We start from the raw sequence: 15,378 nt of genomic DNA, 5'->3' as shown, positions 1-15,378 counted from the left end.
GTGGTTCACGCCCACGAAATGGAGTGGGCGGGGCCAAGGGCCCGGGGGCGGGGAAGAAGGTGGGGCTGGGGGAGGAGCTGGCTTGACGCTGGAGCGGAGCGTGCGTCGTGACGTCAGGGGAAGCGCTTATAAATACAGGCGTTTGGGCGCCATCTCGTTCTTTCCAGGCTTCGATTTCTCGTCTTCTGGGTAAGTGCTTATGTTTTTGGTGGTTGGTTAACGTTTGGTCGGGTCTTGGGCAACTAAGGCCACTTGCTCATTTGCCCTTGCTAGCGCTGCAAGGCTTGGATGGTATAGTGTTCCGCGTCCTGTCCGTGTGAGAGCCAAACGTGGGTCGAGGGGGTTTCTCGGGCGTGCGGCGGGAGGCCTTTGTGCCCGCGTGCCTGTGATGAAGCTCGTGTTGGTAGGGACATCTGAGACTTGATGAATGCCAACTGCTCTGATGGCGCACGCCGGCCCGCCGAGTTGGCGTCTGGCCTCCGCCGCTTGCGCTCAGTAAAGGCGGAAGGGTAGGGGGGAGGGGAGGGAGTCCACGTGGTTCTCTTAACGATTCTTTGCACCAGGATTGGGGACAGTATTTTTTTGGTTTGGTGCACTGCACTCTACGAAGGAATAAACGTTATCATGAAATCTCTGGATGAGACAAACTGCTTATAATTTGGGAATCTTTATTTTCCTCAGGAACTGGAATAAGCACGAATACAATGTGGCAGATGCAGGCTCGAAAACAGGTGAGAAAATTAGCGAGAAATATATTTCCTTCAGCTTTTAAGCCTGTGATGGTATTCAGAGTAGTGGACAGAAGGGATTTCTGAAAAAAAAATGCAATGCTGAGGCTTTATACTTAAGCATTGATGTGTCACTTTGCTGTCCTGGATGCATCATCTTACACTTCCATTTTGCTTTGTTTCAGAGAGCTGCTGAAGGATGAGGACAGTTGTGGGGTGAGTTGTGGAAATGCCACTATTAAGAAATTTCTGATAGAGACAAGTGAGTGTGCCACCATGATGAAAAGTATTTGCTACTCTTGACTGTGAGGGTGACGAGAATTCTTACCACCATTGTTGTAACTGAGGCACCAAGAGTAGTGTTGGGGGGGTATGTACAAATAGCACCTCTGCTAAGATGACTTTGTTCTTCACAGGTCTTGAAAATAGCGCAGAAATTTCGGCCATGGGCACAGCAGGTGAGATGTGTTTCACTTGGGGTCGGGGAATGTATCCAAATCCAAGTTGGTGCTTTGGTGCATGTGGGAGGTTCCACGTGCAGTGTTGGTAAAGGAGATACTATGATGGCTTGCATAGTTCAGCAGATTGCATGAAGAGATGTACCACTTGTCTGATGTATCTTTTACCCAGTACATTATTGTTAATAGTGTAAGAAACTGTCAGTGATAATCAAACTCTCTTCCTTTGTAGACACTAGGAGGAACTGCCTTTTGTAGACACTAGGAAGTAACTGGAAGTCACAATGGTAAGTAGAGTTATGATTGAAGTAAACCTGAGTAACTGGGCAAACAGGACACCCAGTGTAACACGAGTGGTGATTGGGTTGTGGAATATCAAATCTGAAGGAAGTGCTAATGGGTGTAGTTTAAAATTCATGTCAGGTGGTTGCCCTGTTACTGTTTAGTGACTGGTAAATGCATGCCTGTGTGATGATAAGCAAATACGGACTAAAGATGAAGGTCTTAATTAGCTCTAGCTGATGCCAGGCATTTGTTACATTTAGGAGAGAAAAGCAAACTTGAGCCATTTCTTAAAACTTAATCTGTTTCTTAGATGGACTGAGTCTGACATGCCTGGAACCACTTAATTGGTGAGTATAATTCAGCTGAAGAGCAATTAGTTGTGGGTTAACATTAATACATGCTAACCTTTTCCTTTAAAGAACAGGGTTTACAATGATGTTTAACAAATGTCTGACCTGAAGAATGCATGTAGACAAATTTAACACTGAAAACTCTGAGACAGCATTTTAATGGGGAAAATGAATTGGTTTGGGGGTTCAGCTATTTATTGTGGAACTTTTTTTTCCTGCCAGGTGCACATTGGAGTGCTTTAAAGGTATGTGTCCATCTATACTCATGTTTTCTAAGAATGCTGTTCATGATGACTAAAAATGATGGGAATCTCTCTGAAAGAAAATGAAGATTTAATATTGGAAGCTGAAACAGCATCTGAACTTAAAAAGGAAAAGGAAATGCTCTTCACTGTCACTAACTTGATTATTTTTGCAGATGTGAAGAGTCAGATTTTTGCTACAGCAGATGGAAATGAGTTCTCAAAAAAAGGTAGGTACTTATTTATTATGAGCTACAGCCAATACAATGATGATAACATAGTTCAGCAGACATAACAGTGGTGAATAACACTTAGTCTTTCGCTCCTATCTGATGTATCTGGCTGAAATAAATCTTAAAACCATGTTTCTAGAGAAATGTTTAGAACTTTGAATAACTAATGATTTAATCAAATGTTTTATCTGCTTTAATTTTAGGATAGGATATAAGACTTCATATTTGGAGACCTGAAGGTTAGTTAAAATTTCAATCTATGGTGATGGCTTATTTGTACCTCAGAGTAACCAATGATGTAATGATTCTGCCAAATGAAACATCGTGATATCACTCAATAACCGTTCCATTTTAATTCTGAGGTTACTTTACTACTGAGGTTAACGCCCTAAGACTTTTATCCCAGATGTAAAATCATCTTTTTTACCCCCCTCCCCCAGGATTTGTAATGATGATAACCATGCCAGTTCCTGCTGAAAGGTGAGTTAAAAATATCAGCTCTAATCTAACACAGAATACATGATGATCCATCCCAACTTGAACTCTCTCACTGATACCTTGATGATAATGGGATCTGATATTCTGTGGACACCAAATCAGCTTTTAAGGTAAAGCCTCGATGTGTGACTAAATCATGAATCTTTTGTTTTGCAGCTAGCTGGATGGCTGGATACCCATGGAATAAGATTTTAGCATAACTAACACAAATAAATCTTTTACATCTGGGACTGTGTTCTCTTTAATTTGAAATGGATGGCCACTCAAAGAGCAATACTGAGAATCATCTCAAGCCATCACTGGCTGATTGTCTGAACCATGATAGCTCAATGGTGAAATCATCCGTAATACTTTGAGGTATACAAGTGATGGGGGAGAGGTGTCTTGAACTTAGAACTCTAAAATAACATCTTGTATTGCGGTATTTGTTAGGTGCTATTTCACTTCTCCAAACCCACGGCAGCCACTTTTCATCCAAGGATTCTGGCTGTATGTAGCACTGCTTCTAGGACGTTTTTGGCAGTTGTACCTACTGTAGGTTACGTTCTGGTGGGATGAAGGTGGGTGCCATGGTAAAGGAGAAGCTGGTTAGCAGGCTTCAGATGCTATAGCACTGAGTTACTGCATGATGATGACTTAAGCTAACAGTATATGTTTCCTGGAGTAGTTAATAAACCTAGAGTTGGGCCTTGTAAACATGAGCTTTCTGATGTGTAGTTCTTAAAACTGCTTAAATGTCAGTTCATAGCGGCCCTATAAGGCAAGGTTAAAACTTCTGATATAAAGATGAAAGCCCAGCTTTTTCAACTGTTGATTGACCTTGAGGTTAGCCACCCAGTGTGTAATGACTACAACTATGCTTCATTAGGGTTCCGAAAGCCAGTCCCTGCTTACATTCATAATCTGTCTTAGCATTCTGTACTGTTGATGTATGTACCCACACTTAAAGGTGTTAATATGCTTTCTGGGTCTCATTGATGTTAATTCATACACATTTCTACAAGCCTGTACAAATTAAAAAAAGCCTATAGTTGGGATTTGCCAGCTGAACTCAGGGTTCAGATTTTGTTAACTACATACAAGGCCAGTTGAAGCTCAGTGTTGCTGCTTGCTTGGCTGCTGGTTGGCTTTGACATCCATCTTGAACCACCAGGGTGTTAACTTTAGGCTTAGTTGACTAGTGGAAAACTTGGATGGTTTTTCTATCACCAGGGACATAGATTGGCCCTCCGTCATGGCCATGGGATGAGGCGAGAAGAAATTTTACCTTGTGGCTGTGCATGCATCTAGTCTTGGCCTTGAACACCCAATTGGCTTAAATCTGGGCGAGTCCTTTGGAGCCAGCAATTGTAGGTTTGAACTGCCCTGTGGTTAGCCTAGGAATCTGATGCCACCAGATCTGCCATTGGCAAGTACAGGTTTGTGTTTTGAGATTCCCCATATCACCTCTCCCACCCAAAGCTGGCTGGATATGTAAGCTCAGCTACCCCATAAGAGCTTTTCAAGTTGAGTTTATCCATCTCTTAGAACTTGTCCAGGGCAGGCACCATAAATTTTAACTCTCCGCTCTTAGTCCAGATCTTGACTGTAGGGTTTCCCCTGTAACCTGGTTTGCCTTTCTTGTATCACTTAGCTTTATGTCCTGGGAGCAGACCCACATCTTTGCCCTCATTAGGAAATACAGCTGACATTTGAATAAGGGATTTGAATACACTTGGCAGCAGTCTTAAGGGTGGGGTCCGGGAACAGATGGGAGGTGGCAGCCCAGATGGGATTGGGTGGCAGTCTGCACGCTTCCACCATGATTTGTGACTATGGACTTCTGAGGGGTTAACACTGGTCACTAGCTTGCAGCCATTTTAACTAGGAAAACCTCCCTTGCTTAAAAGCAAAGGGTGCTAGGGTAGTTACCCCTGAGTTATCTTTCAAATTGACACAAAGCATTGGGAATTGTGAACCTTGCCAGATCCCCAACTCCCTAATTTCAAAAGGCATTGGGAATTTGGGTGGTATTTTAGGGAAGTTCTTACGCTAATTGAGACATGCTTGGATCTAGCCTGGAAGGCTGGTTTACATGCAACCTGAAGAGGCAGTGAGCTAATGTGGCTGTTGTAGCCAGTCCCATAACTCCCTGCAAGGGTCTGGTTAAGTGGGGGATAATAGTGGAATCACCTGTGAACACTTCCCTGGCATGTCCTGTGTTATTTGCTGGCCCCCAATGCTTAATACTTTTGGGTTGAGCAGAGTGGCAGATGTGATGACTTTGTGTAATGTCCTGATAAATAACCCTGAGCAATTCTCACTGGCATTACAACTAGGTTAGCTTCTTTAATAAGCTCTTTAATCATGAGTTTTGTGAGCTGTGTGGCCATTGCAATGGACATTAGAAATAATAGTGGACATGAAGATGTGTCGAGAATAGTGGGTTTTATTGGTGTAGGAACAGCTGCAGATGGACTAGTGACACAGTTTACTAGGGAGAAAATAAGGCAAGGCAAATGGGTAATACAAGAAAATCTAAGTTGTGTTACATCCAGTACAATTAAGTTGTACGCCACTGCTTGTTAAGAGCCCTATGCTGTGAACCACTTTATAGCCTGGTAGCAAGAAGGATGCACTGTTTTGACATTGTGAGCAAGTAATCACATGTAGAGGTGTTACTCTCCAAAAGAGAAATGAGGACACATTCAACTTACTATTTACACTATCGATTTCATTGAGAAGCTTCCAATTTCAACTTGCACTATATTGTGACATAGTTTATCATGTTTTTGGCTAGAATTACATTTTCAATTGGTATGTAAACTCAAGATTTGAAGAAAGCAAATGAAAGGCATTAACTTTAGATGTCCCCCCTTAACTCTAGTAAATAACTATAGGGGCGCTTCTTTGGCCAAATGGTACACATTAGAAAGTCAGTGGCTGTATGGAAATTTTTGCCTTGCTTTACCCCACTAATGTTTCCATCTTAAAAAGTGAATGTTTACCTTTTATGTAATTGTGACAGCTCAATTGTATGCTCCTACTTAGACTCATTTGATAAAGTTTAAAGAAAGGAGTTAGGAGGAAGATGTTGCCATAGAACAGCTTTGCTAACATGTCAGGAGAACTTGGGACTTTTTGAAGACACTGATGCACCAACACGGAAGCCTCTACCACTGAGATGGTGCAACTGTTAACCAGCTCAATAAAAGTTGCTGCCATGTGGTTGAGAAAGTTTTGAGTTCTTTGGTGTCATATGTGGAAAATTGTAAAATTACTAAGTTTGATTTTAAGGTGTTTCTTGTAAATAAGCTTGAAATAGAGATATCTGAAGCATAATAATTGTCCCTTAAGATTTTGGAGCCCACCTGAGACATACCCTGTTCTGTAGGGCTGCTTTGAGTCAGAACCAACAGCAGGTTGGGTTTGCAGGTTTAGCCATGCTTGCTCCTAAGTCCCACAGCGTTAGGGCAACACTGGCCCACCATGGGGACTGGACAGCTTGCTAACAAGTGTAGGGAACCAATGGAGTGTGGGACCACACCCATACCAAGGAGACTGTTTTTGCCATCCCATCAGGTTTGAAAAAGCAAGTCCTGGAGCAGATGGAGACCTCACTACCTGGGGTCTCTGCTGAAAACTTTCCAGACTGAGGAGTCAGGAAGCTGTAATGGTGTGAGCCTTAAAAAAAAAAAAACAACCAATGGTCTATGCTGGATTCACTCCACACAATGGGCAACTACAACAGATAACCAACTTTTCCTTGTAATGTCATGACTTTGCTGCTTGGATGCACTTCCAGCATCACTAGTGGCATTTTTTATGGGTCCCATGGTGTTAAGATTTACGGTATTCTAAATGAAAAGTATGCAAGACCTGAGAGAATTTTTTTTACTGCAATTAGATTGCTGCAGAGAGAGGAACTGCTCATGCTGAAATGAGCATCATGAGGCATTAAATAATCGTTTGTAGACCCTTGTAGTTCAACTCAATGCTGTTCAAGGGTCAATTTTACTTAATATTGCCATTGTTCGTTTAAATTTACCATAAGTAAATTATATTACTCAAGTTTGCATTCCTTTATATCCATTGATGGATAAGTAGGGTTATGAAATGAAATAGAAGACAGACACTAGTTTAAGAGCACATGTAATATATTGGACATACATATGTTAACATTGTTTAAGCTGAGATTGTTTTAATGGTTACTCTGTTAGGGTTCTGGAGAAAACCAGATTGTTAATAATTACATTTATACAGATACACATAAGATATGAACAGTTAAATTATATACAGATATATAATACAATAAATGAACAGTTAAAATTATAAAGCAGTACAAATGGTTCAGTGCAACTCCTGTGAGAGTTGTGAGACACTGGCAGTTCTTGAAGTCTTGAGGACCACCAGGTAGTCCTGTGGAGAGATTCAGGCTATCCCCGCACAGGCCGCAAACAGCAAAGCAGGTCACCAACAGTCCCCAGCTTCAAGAGATGTAAATTCCAATTGTGTGGCGAAGCAGGTCTTGAAGGAACCTCAAGTCACAGCGACACAGTCAACAGGTTAGGTGTCCCTGAGGCACAGAACAAGCAAGGCAGGTGCACACTAGTCCGATGATCACAGAGAAAAGGAAGGCGAGACTCGCTGAACCATTTCTCAGCCCTTCAATTAATCCCATGTGTTTATCAGCCAGGCTGGCACATTATACTAACTACCTCACTGTACTTGCTAAATCTAACAACCCTATTTATAATTTGTAAGTTTTAATTTCTTCACTACAGTAGAAGCACTGGATAGTTAAGTTCTTTGAGGCCCTGATACTGCAACACTTGAGAACTTTTATAGGGAAGCTGAGTGACTGGCCAGCGAGGCGCATCTTGTATCAGAGTTGGAACGTAGATTCATGTATGTCCAAGTCTCAAGAAGCTCTTCCACAGTGCTCCTTTGTTACAAACTGGCGACACTTCAGCTACAAGGAGAGATCAGTTCCTAGAGGACATCCTCCTTGGTAAATAGACGGGCAGTGAAAAAGGAATACCTTTGAAAAGATGGGTTGACTGGCTGGCTGCAACTCAAACAAGTCAGTAGTGCTTTGTTCTGTTGTATATACATATGGTTGCTATGGGTCAGAACCAACTCAAGCAAGCTCCTCCAAGTCCACTGCCTTAAATACGGAAGACTGACATACATATGTAGTTATTGTATCATGTGGTTATGGTATGACTTGCATACCCAAGTTCACACATCTATTCAATCTAATATTTTGTGTAGCAAGTTTACAGAGTATCTTTCCTTGGGATTCATACTTAGGATGAATTAAATTTAACAAAATAGCAACAAGAAATATCAGTATCACAAATAGTTCTGGTTTTTCAGGGAGAGTAATTCTGGAGGGTGGGGTAAACAACTGTAAATGCACTTCATCAAAAACTCAAAAGCATAAAAATTCCATCAGACATATCCTCCTGACAAGGTGAAATTGTTCATAGGACAAAGCTGTGGTAGTGGCTAAAATGACTTGCAGTTTTTGAGAACTTCCAACATAAAATTCAAATTTCCTACAAGGGTGGAATGGAGTTCTGTCTTTAACTATTTCTTGCTTTTGAAAAAGAAATTTACTCAATGGTCTAGAATACTGAGAATTCCTGTATTTCAGATTATGTCTTACCCCACCCCATTAGACAAGAAGCCAGATTATGCCCAAAGTAAGTACCTGAGGTGTCAAAGCAGGAATGTTCAACTCTTGGGATCTACACTTAGGTATTTGTATCTTAGAAACATTCTTTGGGTTTGGTGGCTTCTAACCACAAGGTCAGGAGTTTGAAACCTCCAGTCAGCCACTCACAGGAGAAAGACAAGGCTTCCCATTCCTGCAAAGCTACAGTCTCAGAAACCCTGAGGGCAGTTCTATGTGTGAGAATCCACTCCATGGCAATGTGCTTGTCTTTGGGTTCTAGAGTCCTTGGAGCCAGAACCAGGACCACATTGATAGTACATTTATAAATTAGGTATTATAAAGGTGGGGTAGTTAGACATTAGTATTTTACAAAAGAAATTTTCTCTAGAAATGCTCTTTAATTTCTCTCATCTTGAGGATCTTTACAGCAACCAGGAATTGGTGGCTCCAGGGCTCACCCACTAGTCTGAGAAAGATAGGCCAGAGGACAAACTTTGGGGGAAAGCTCCCCCCAATGGCAAACCACATTCTGGAGAGAAGGCCATTCATAATCTTTACAGACTGAAGAAGGGATCCTGCCTGGCTGTGAAGCTGACACAGGAGTCCTGGTGGCACCTGTTAGGGAAGTGGGAGAACTATGAGACCACTTGGCTCCGTTAAGATTTACGAAGGCTTGGAAACCCTCCAGTTGGAATCGACTTCCTGGCAGTGGGTGGGTATGAAGTTATTTCAAACAGAAAAGGACATAGCTATTGCTTTGCTTAGATCACTAAGAAAAACAGGCAACAATATAAAACCAGTCCTGAATGTTTATAAAATACAAATAAAAGGAATGCCAAGGCATTAAGTAGATTAAATAGAAAACAGCAAGTTCATTAATCAAGACTTGTTTCCATCTTATTATATATAATTTTTAATTAGAAGAATTTATGTGTAATTAGAACCAACTAGCAAATCATAACGAAGTGAAAGGTTCGTTTTTAAGTATATGTCAGGTTGAATGAGGGTCAGTATTTTCAATTATGGGAAAGAAATATTCAAGGGTTAATGGTTGTCTTTAAAACTGGAAAGATACCTTCACTTAATTCATAATTAAAAAGTTAAAGAAATATAATTACGGATTCATAACTTTACTAATTTTTCTTTTATTATATACATATATATCATTACTAACATATATTGTCATTCATATTTGTGTAATGCTTTATAGTTTTTCAAAGCATTTCCATTCATGTTATCACCCACATACACGATCTCCTGATTCAGCTAGCAATGAGCCTATCAGGTATTCAGAGCCAGTATTGTAACTTATGTACATTAACTTGTTCAAGGTCAAGCACGGTATAGTATTTTGTGACCCTTTTAGGATGACAGTTGAAGTGTCACTCTAAGACTTACATGATTCTCTCGACAAAGCTGGCTGAAAGCGATAAATCTGAAGGGCAAGTATTTTCCTACATGATTTGATTACCTCCACTCTAAGTGAACAATTACTTGGGTATGAAAGGTATGATTAGAAAACACCGATCCATTATGTTACTTCAACAAACATCATCTCTCACACCTCTTCTAGGAAAAAGAAACTGGTGTAAAACAAAACACAAAAACAACCTAACAAAACAAATGCATAATGATGTGTGTTATCAAGTCTTCATTGTGGTGAAGAATGCTGTCTGGAGTCTGGATTCAGGCATCTTCTGTTTCTTCATTGGAGGGAAGGATGCTGTCTGGATTCCTTCCATCTAAAGACCTGATTGTCAGATCTGAGGCAGAGCTCCAGGCCCTGTTTTAGCACTGGGGAACCGAAGAGGACAAACCCCAAAGCTTAGCATTCTGGCTGGGGTGAGTGAGTCACTGAGTCCTTTTTTGCCGCTGAGTCTGTGGGCCTGGAGACCTGGATATGGTAGATCTCCAGCTCCTCAGCGGGGATATGGTCTGGGGCGTTGCTCATGAGGTCATGTCCCCGGAATGATTTTGGGAAGGCTATGACATCTCTGATGCTTGCAGCTCCAGTGACAAGGCACATCAGTCTGTCTAAGCCTGTGAGTAAAAAAAAAGTTAAATGAAAAAGAATCTAGGTTGGCTATTACTTCACTTTTCTATATATGTGTAGAGAACTTTTCAGTAAGCGTTTTATTAAACAAAAATTATTTAGGGAATTTGTGTTTGCTTGCGAAGCTCTTCTGTGTATCATTCTGGAAAAACACTCAGCATCAACACATTCTACTAGGATGGCCAGGCACTGACAGTCTGTTTTGACTTAGAGTGCCCCTAAGCAGGATTTCTGAGATTTAAATCTTTCCGAGAGCTGACAGACAGTGGTTTCTTACTGTCATCCTGTGGTTAGCCGGCCAACGCCTAGCGCACAGCCCCGCTGCAGTTCCTAGTTGCAGCGATGAAGGACTCCTGAAAAGCTTAAGACATGCCCAAGAGAGGCTGAACACAAAGCAGAAGACACTGAGCTTCCTGAGTTTCCCAAGTGAGGCAAGTCACGGTGGAAATCACACACTGCCTCTTCCTACTTTCACGCAGGCAATGCTTCTTAAACACCTCTAAGTGCCAACTCCTAGGGACTCTCAGGACCATGCAGTGCTTCGTTCTGTTGTGCCAAGAGTCACTATGGGCCAGAGCTGACTCGGTGGCAACTGACAATACCAGACTCTTAGGGAATGAGTACACTAAGTTAAGACATTTTAAGTTTCACTCTACCAAAAATCCAAATTTTTCAAATATAAGTTATTAGCATTTTTTTATGGCTGGCAAAGTTTATTGTAAAAAATCCTGAGGCCGGCTATAAAAAGAGATAGTGTCTGGGGTCTTAAGGGCTTGAAGGTGAACAAGCGGCCATCAAGCTCAGAAGCAAAAAAGCCCACATGGAAGAAGCACACCGGCCAGTGCGATCACGAGGTGCCAAGGGACCAGGTATAAGGCATCATGCAAAAAAAAAAAACCCGATATAAGTGTGTGTATGTATGTGTATATATGTGTATATGTATATGTATACCATATTAAATGAAGGGGGAAGTGCAGAGTGGAGACCCAAGGCCCAAGTGTCGGCCAATGGAGATCCCCTCATAGAGGGGTTTAGGAGAGGAGATGGGTTAATTAGGGTGCGAGGTAGTACCGATGAAGAACACAGCTTTCCCCCATATCCTGGATGCTTCCTCCCCCCAACTACCATGATCCGAATTCTACCTTGCAGGGCTGGATAGGGCAAAGGCTGTACACTGGTACATATGAGGGCTGGAGGTACAGGGAATCCAGGGTGGATGATACCTTCAGGACCAAGGGTGTGAGGGACGATGCTGGGAGAGTGGAGGGTGAGTGGGTTGGAAAGGGGGAACTGATTACAAGGATCCACATGTGACCTCTTCCCTGGGAGAGGGACAGCAGAGAAGGGGGGAAGGGAGACTCCGGATAGGGCAAGATATGACAAAATAACGAGGTATAAATTACCAAGGGCACATGAGGGAGGGGGGAAAGGGGAAGGAGGTGAAAAAAAAAAGAGGACCTGATGCAAGGGGCTTAAGTGGAGAGCAAATGCCTTGAGAATGATTGGGGCAGGGAATGTATGGATGTGCTTTATACAATTGATATATGTATAAGTATGGATGGTGATAAGAGTTGTATGAGTGAGTCCCTAATAAAATGTAAAAAAAGAAAAGAGGAGAAAAAAATGATTAGGGCAAAGACTGTACAGATGTGCTTTATACAATTGATGTATGTATATGTATGAACTGTGATAAGAATTGTATGAGCCCCTAATAAATTGTTAAAATTAAAAAAAAAAAATCCTGAGGCAGGAGAAGAGGGCTGTCTCCACAGGAGTTCCTTGCAGTTTCCACTTGTTGGAGGAACTTGAAGGACAGAAACGAGGAGATGTTGGTATGGTTAGCGGGGGCTGGGCTGTGAAGACGATGAAGGTAGGACACTTGCCAGGTGGGTAGCCATGATGATGCCTGGGCCACCAAGGAAAAGGAGGAATGCAGAATGCACAGCCGGCAAGTAGAATGCGGACCTAAGTATCCAGAAGCATCTCCATCAGTTAGATTTAGAATAATAATATGCATGGAATAAATAATTCCAGTGGGATGGTAGATGCATGGAATATACCAGTATTAGCAACAATGGCAAAATTCTTAACGCACTAAAGTTGTACTTAAAGAGCTAAGAGGACTAATGATGTCCAGAGAAAATATAAAACTTGCTTAGCCACCAAACGGACACGTGTACAATAATTAATTTTAGTGGCTCCCACTTGTTTTATACCAACAACCTGCTGTTCACGTTGATGTCTTGATTAAGTAGCACTGCAGAACACCCACACCTGAAGCCGAAGAATTCCGCAGCTTTTCCGACTTGCTTAATGGAAGAGCTGCAGTTAAAATTGTTTTGATACCTATGTTTATAAACTTAAAAAGTGGGAAGAGTTGGTGAATTTCTGGTAAAGCCATTTCTGTTCCATGTAACAGACACACAGTGAATATTTGCTTAGTCTTTGTTTAACATTTAAGTGAAACTAACATGAAAAGAAATAGGGACATGGATATGATTCTGAGATGAATGTTAGTCTTAAAAAGTAGAAATAAAATGTGGAAAATGTTTCAGAAAAAGAAAATCAATGAAATTAAAACTGAAAGTTACTTCTTAGATAACTTTTTAACTGAGTCCAAATTGGAACGAAATTTTACTTACCTAAGGCGATTCCTCCATGAGGGGGCGCTCCACAATCTAAAGCCTGGAGCAGATGGGAGAGCATTTTCACATCTTCCTGAAATTCCAAAAGATAACTCAGCTTAAGTACCTACTGAGGATCACTAAATGTCATACAATAACTTGAAGGTGCTAAAGGGAAACCAAAGTTCAACAAACAAAGAAACCTTAACAGGTTTGCAGTTTAATGTTTAAGTCAAGTGTATAGATGATTATAACACACAGAAAAGGTCATGTGAGTAGTCTTAGATCAACCAAGGACAGAGATGTGGGCTCAGGAAGGTAGGGAGAAGAGCAGGAGACGTCCTGTCCAGGAGCTAAGGAATGAGGGCACTCCACCAGAAGACAATAGTATCAAATGCTGCTGCCAGGCTCTAGGAGAGCTGGAGGACCGAAGCAGGCCGCTGGAGTTCATGGCCATGAGTGCACTTGGAGGGGCAGGACATGCAGAAATTGAGCATGTCTGGAGATGGTGCTCCATCCAGGCTGTGGATCAAAACTGTGGGGAACGTTCAACGAACACTTAGCGCTTTTATTTATTAATTTAAAATGTCTATCTATTTAATTATTTATTGTTATTTTATTTTATTGGGGGCTCTTACGGTTCTTATCACAATCCATACATATATCCATTTAAAATACTTTTATTGGGGGCTCTTACATCTTTTATTACAATCCATACAATCCTCCAATATGTCAAACACATTTGCACATATGCCACCATCATCATTTTCAAAGCATTCTCTACCCACTTGAGCCCCTGATATCAGCTTCCGATTTCTTTCCCCTTCCTCCCCCCATATATTCATTTTGTCAAACACATCTTTACATATGTTATCATGATCTTTTCAAAAACATTTTCTTTCTACTTGAACCCCTGGCATCAGCTCCTCATTTTCCCTCCTTCCTCTCCCCACCCTCCCTCTCCCATGCCACCTTGATAGTTTATAAATTCTTTTTTTTCCCCATGTTCTACACTGACTTTTCTGCTGTCTATTCCCATGGGATGGGGGCCATATAGCAATCATTGTGATTGGTTACCCCTTATTCCTCACCCGCCCCCACCCTCTACCCTCCTATTATTGCTGCTTCCCTTAATGGTCCTAAGGGGTTTATCTGTTAGATTCCCTTTGTTTTGAGCTCTTATCTGCACCCAGTATACATGTTCTGGTCTAGTCAGATTGGTAAGATAGAATTGGGGTCATGGTAGTGGGGGGTGAGAGGGGAAGGACGCATTAAAGAACTAGAGCAGCAGTTCTCAACCTATGGGTCTCGACTCCTTTGGGGGTAGAACGACCCTTTCACAGGGGTCGCCTAAGACCATCAGAAAACATATATTTCCAATGGTCTTTGGAACAGAGACACCGCTCTTCTATCCGTCTCCAGGCGGGTCCACCCACATGCAGATATGCCCACATAGGAGTACCCAGTGTGAAGACTGTTACCCATGCTACACAATGCTTTAAGACAAAGTTTTATTTACTTGTAATTAGAAATAAATATTTCACAATATATGACATAGTTTTTGTGGTTAATTACTTTCGATTTTTAATAATGAAAATGCATCCTGGATATCAGATATTTACATGATTCATAACAGTAGCAAAATTACAGTTATGAAGTAGCAACGAAAATAATTTTATGGTGGGGGTCACCACAACATGAGGAATTGTATTAACCTGCATTAGGAGGGTTGAGAACCATTGAACTAGAGGGAGGCTGTGTGTTTCATTGGTGCTATACTGCACCCCGACTGGCTCTTCTCTTCCATAATTATAGCCGTTCTGACAGCGGGGTGTCCAACTGACTACTGATGGGCTTTGGGTCTCCACTCTGCTCTCCCCCACATTCCCACTGATACGGTTTTTGTTTGTTTTGTTTTGGGTCTTTGATGCCTGATATCTGATTCCATCGATACCTCATGATCACACAGGCTGGTGTGCTCCTTCCATGTGGGCTTTCTGAGCTAGATGGCCGCTTATTTATCTTCAAGCCTTTAAGACCCCAGACACTTTATCTTTTGATAACCAGGCATCATCAGCTTTCTTTACCACATTTGCTTATGCACCCATTTGTCTTCAGTGATGAGATAACTGAGAGCTTTTAATTGAATTGGTCTGGGGGTGGGTGCAAGGCACTAGTGTGGTTGTTTGTTTTATACTTTCCAGGTGATTCTGTGTAGTGTGTAGTCAGGGCTGAGTACTGGTGTCCA

General features: G+C 41.7%; 1 protein-coding gene, 1 long non-coding RNA gene and 10 other non-coding genes across 23 annotated transcripts in view; 11 read left to right on the top strand and 1 right to left on the bottom strand.

Moving 5' to 3' along the window:
* The first annotated feature begins 122 nt into the window (after positions 1-122).
* LOC142422205 (uncharacterized) lies at positions 123-3,152 on the top strand. Of its 12 annotated transcripts, XR_012779074.1 has the most exons (6): positions 123-189; positions 682-731; positions 914-2,293; positions 2,500-2,535; positions 2,737-2,776; positions 2,951-3,152. It is a non-coding gene; the product is annotated as an uncharacterized LOC142422205 (long non-coding RNA). The 12 variants fall into 12 exon arrangements; XR_012779071.1 differs by having other exon boundaries at positions 914-1,186; positions 1,419-1,473; positions 1,782-3,152; XR_012779070.1 differs by having other exon boundaries at positions 914-2,066; positions 2,240-2,293; positions 2,500-3,152.
* LOC142438429 (small nucleolar RNA SNORD74) lies at positions 379-452 on the top strand. Its single transcript, XR_012782803.1, has one exon. It is a non-coding gene; the product is annotated as a small nucleolar RNA SNORD74 (small nucleolar RNA).
* On the top strand, positions 772-838 carry LOC142437910 (small nucleolar RNA SNORD75). Its single transcript, XR_012782411.1, has one exon. It is a non-coding gene; the product is annotated as a small nucleolar RNA SNORD75 (small nucleolar RNA).
* Positions 998-1,078, top strand: LOC142438350 (small nucleolar RNA SNORD24). Its single transcript, XR_012782738.1, has one exon. It is a non-coding gene; the product is annotated as a small nucleolar RNA SNORD24 (small nucleolar RNA).
* Positions 1,284-1,349, top strand: LOC142437901 (small nucleolar RNA SNORD77). The gene has a single exon (XR_012782403.1). It is a non-coding gene; the product is annotated as a small nucleolar RNA SNORD77 (small nucleolar RNA).
* On the top strand, positions 1,650-1,711 carry LOC142438430 (small nucleolar RNA SNORD44). Its single transcript, XR_012782804.1, has one exon. It is a non-coding gene; the product is annotated as a small nucleolar RNA SNORD44 (small nucleolar RNA).
* Positions 1,899-1,963, top strand: LOC142437902 (small nucleolar RNA SNORD78). Its single transcript, XR_012782404.1, has one exon. It is a non-coding gene; the product is annotated as a small nucleolar RNA SNORD78 (small nucleolar RNA).
* On the top strand, positions 2,101-2,178 carry LOC142438377 (small nucleolar RNA SNORD79). Its single transcript, XR_012782758.1, has one exon. It is a non-coding gene; the product is annotated as a small nucleolar RNA SNORD79 (small nucleolar RNA).
* Positions 2,322-2,404, top strand: LOC142438435 (small nucleolar RNA snR60/Z15/Z230/Z193/J17). Its single transcript, XR_012782809.1, has one exon. It is a non-coding gene; the product is annotated as a small nucleolar RNA snR60/Z15/Z230/Z193/J17 (small nucleolar RNA).
* On the top strand, positions 2,585-2,661 carry LOC142438428 (small nucleolar RNA SNORD47). The gene has a single exon (XR_012782802.1). It is a non-coding gene; the product is annotated as a small nucleolar RNA SNORD47 (small nucleolar RNA).
* On the top strand, positions 2,808-2,881 carry LOC142438369 (small nucleolar RNA SNORD81). Its single transcript, XR_012782754.1, has one exon. It is a non-coding gene; the product is annotated as a small nucleolar RNA SNORD81 (small nucleolar RNA).
* Positions 3,153-6,944: 3,792 nt separating the features above from the next.
* Positions 6,945-15,378, bottom strand: part of DARS2 (aspartyl-tRNA synthetase 2, mitochondrial) — a 41,425-nt gene continuing 32,991 nt past the window's right edge. Inside the window, exons 16-17 of the mRNA XM_075527643.1 lie at positions 13,149-13,224; positions 6,945-10,493 (exon numbers count right to left, since the gene is read on the bottom strand). Of these exons, the coding sequence (XP_075383758.1) occupies positions 10,279-10,493; positions 13,149-13,224 (291 nt within the window). The 3' untranslated portion in view covers positions 6,945-10,278. The remainder of the gene's footprint in view (positions 10,494-13,148; positions 13,225-15,378) is intronic.

This window comes from Tenrec ecaudatus, chromosome 1, assembly GCF_050624435.1.
Source record: "Tenrec ecaudatus isolate mTenEca1 chromosome 1, mTenEca1.hap1, whole genome shotgun sequence".
NCBI classification, from domain to species: Eukaryota; Metazoa; Chordata; class Mammalia; order Afrosoricida; family Tenrecidae; genus Tenrec; species Tenrec ecaudatus.
The sequence above is the reverse complement of the archived record's forward strand: the minus strand, read 5'-3'. Positions and strand labels throughout refer to the sequence as shown.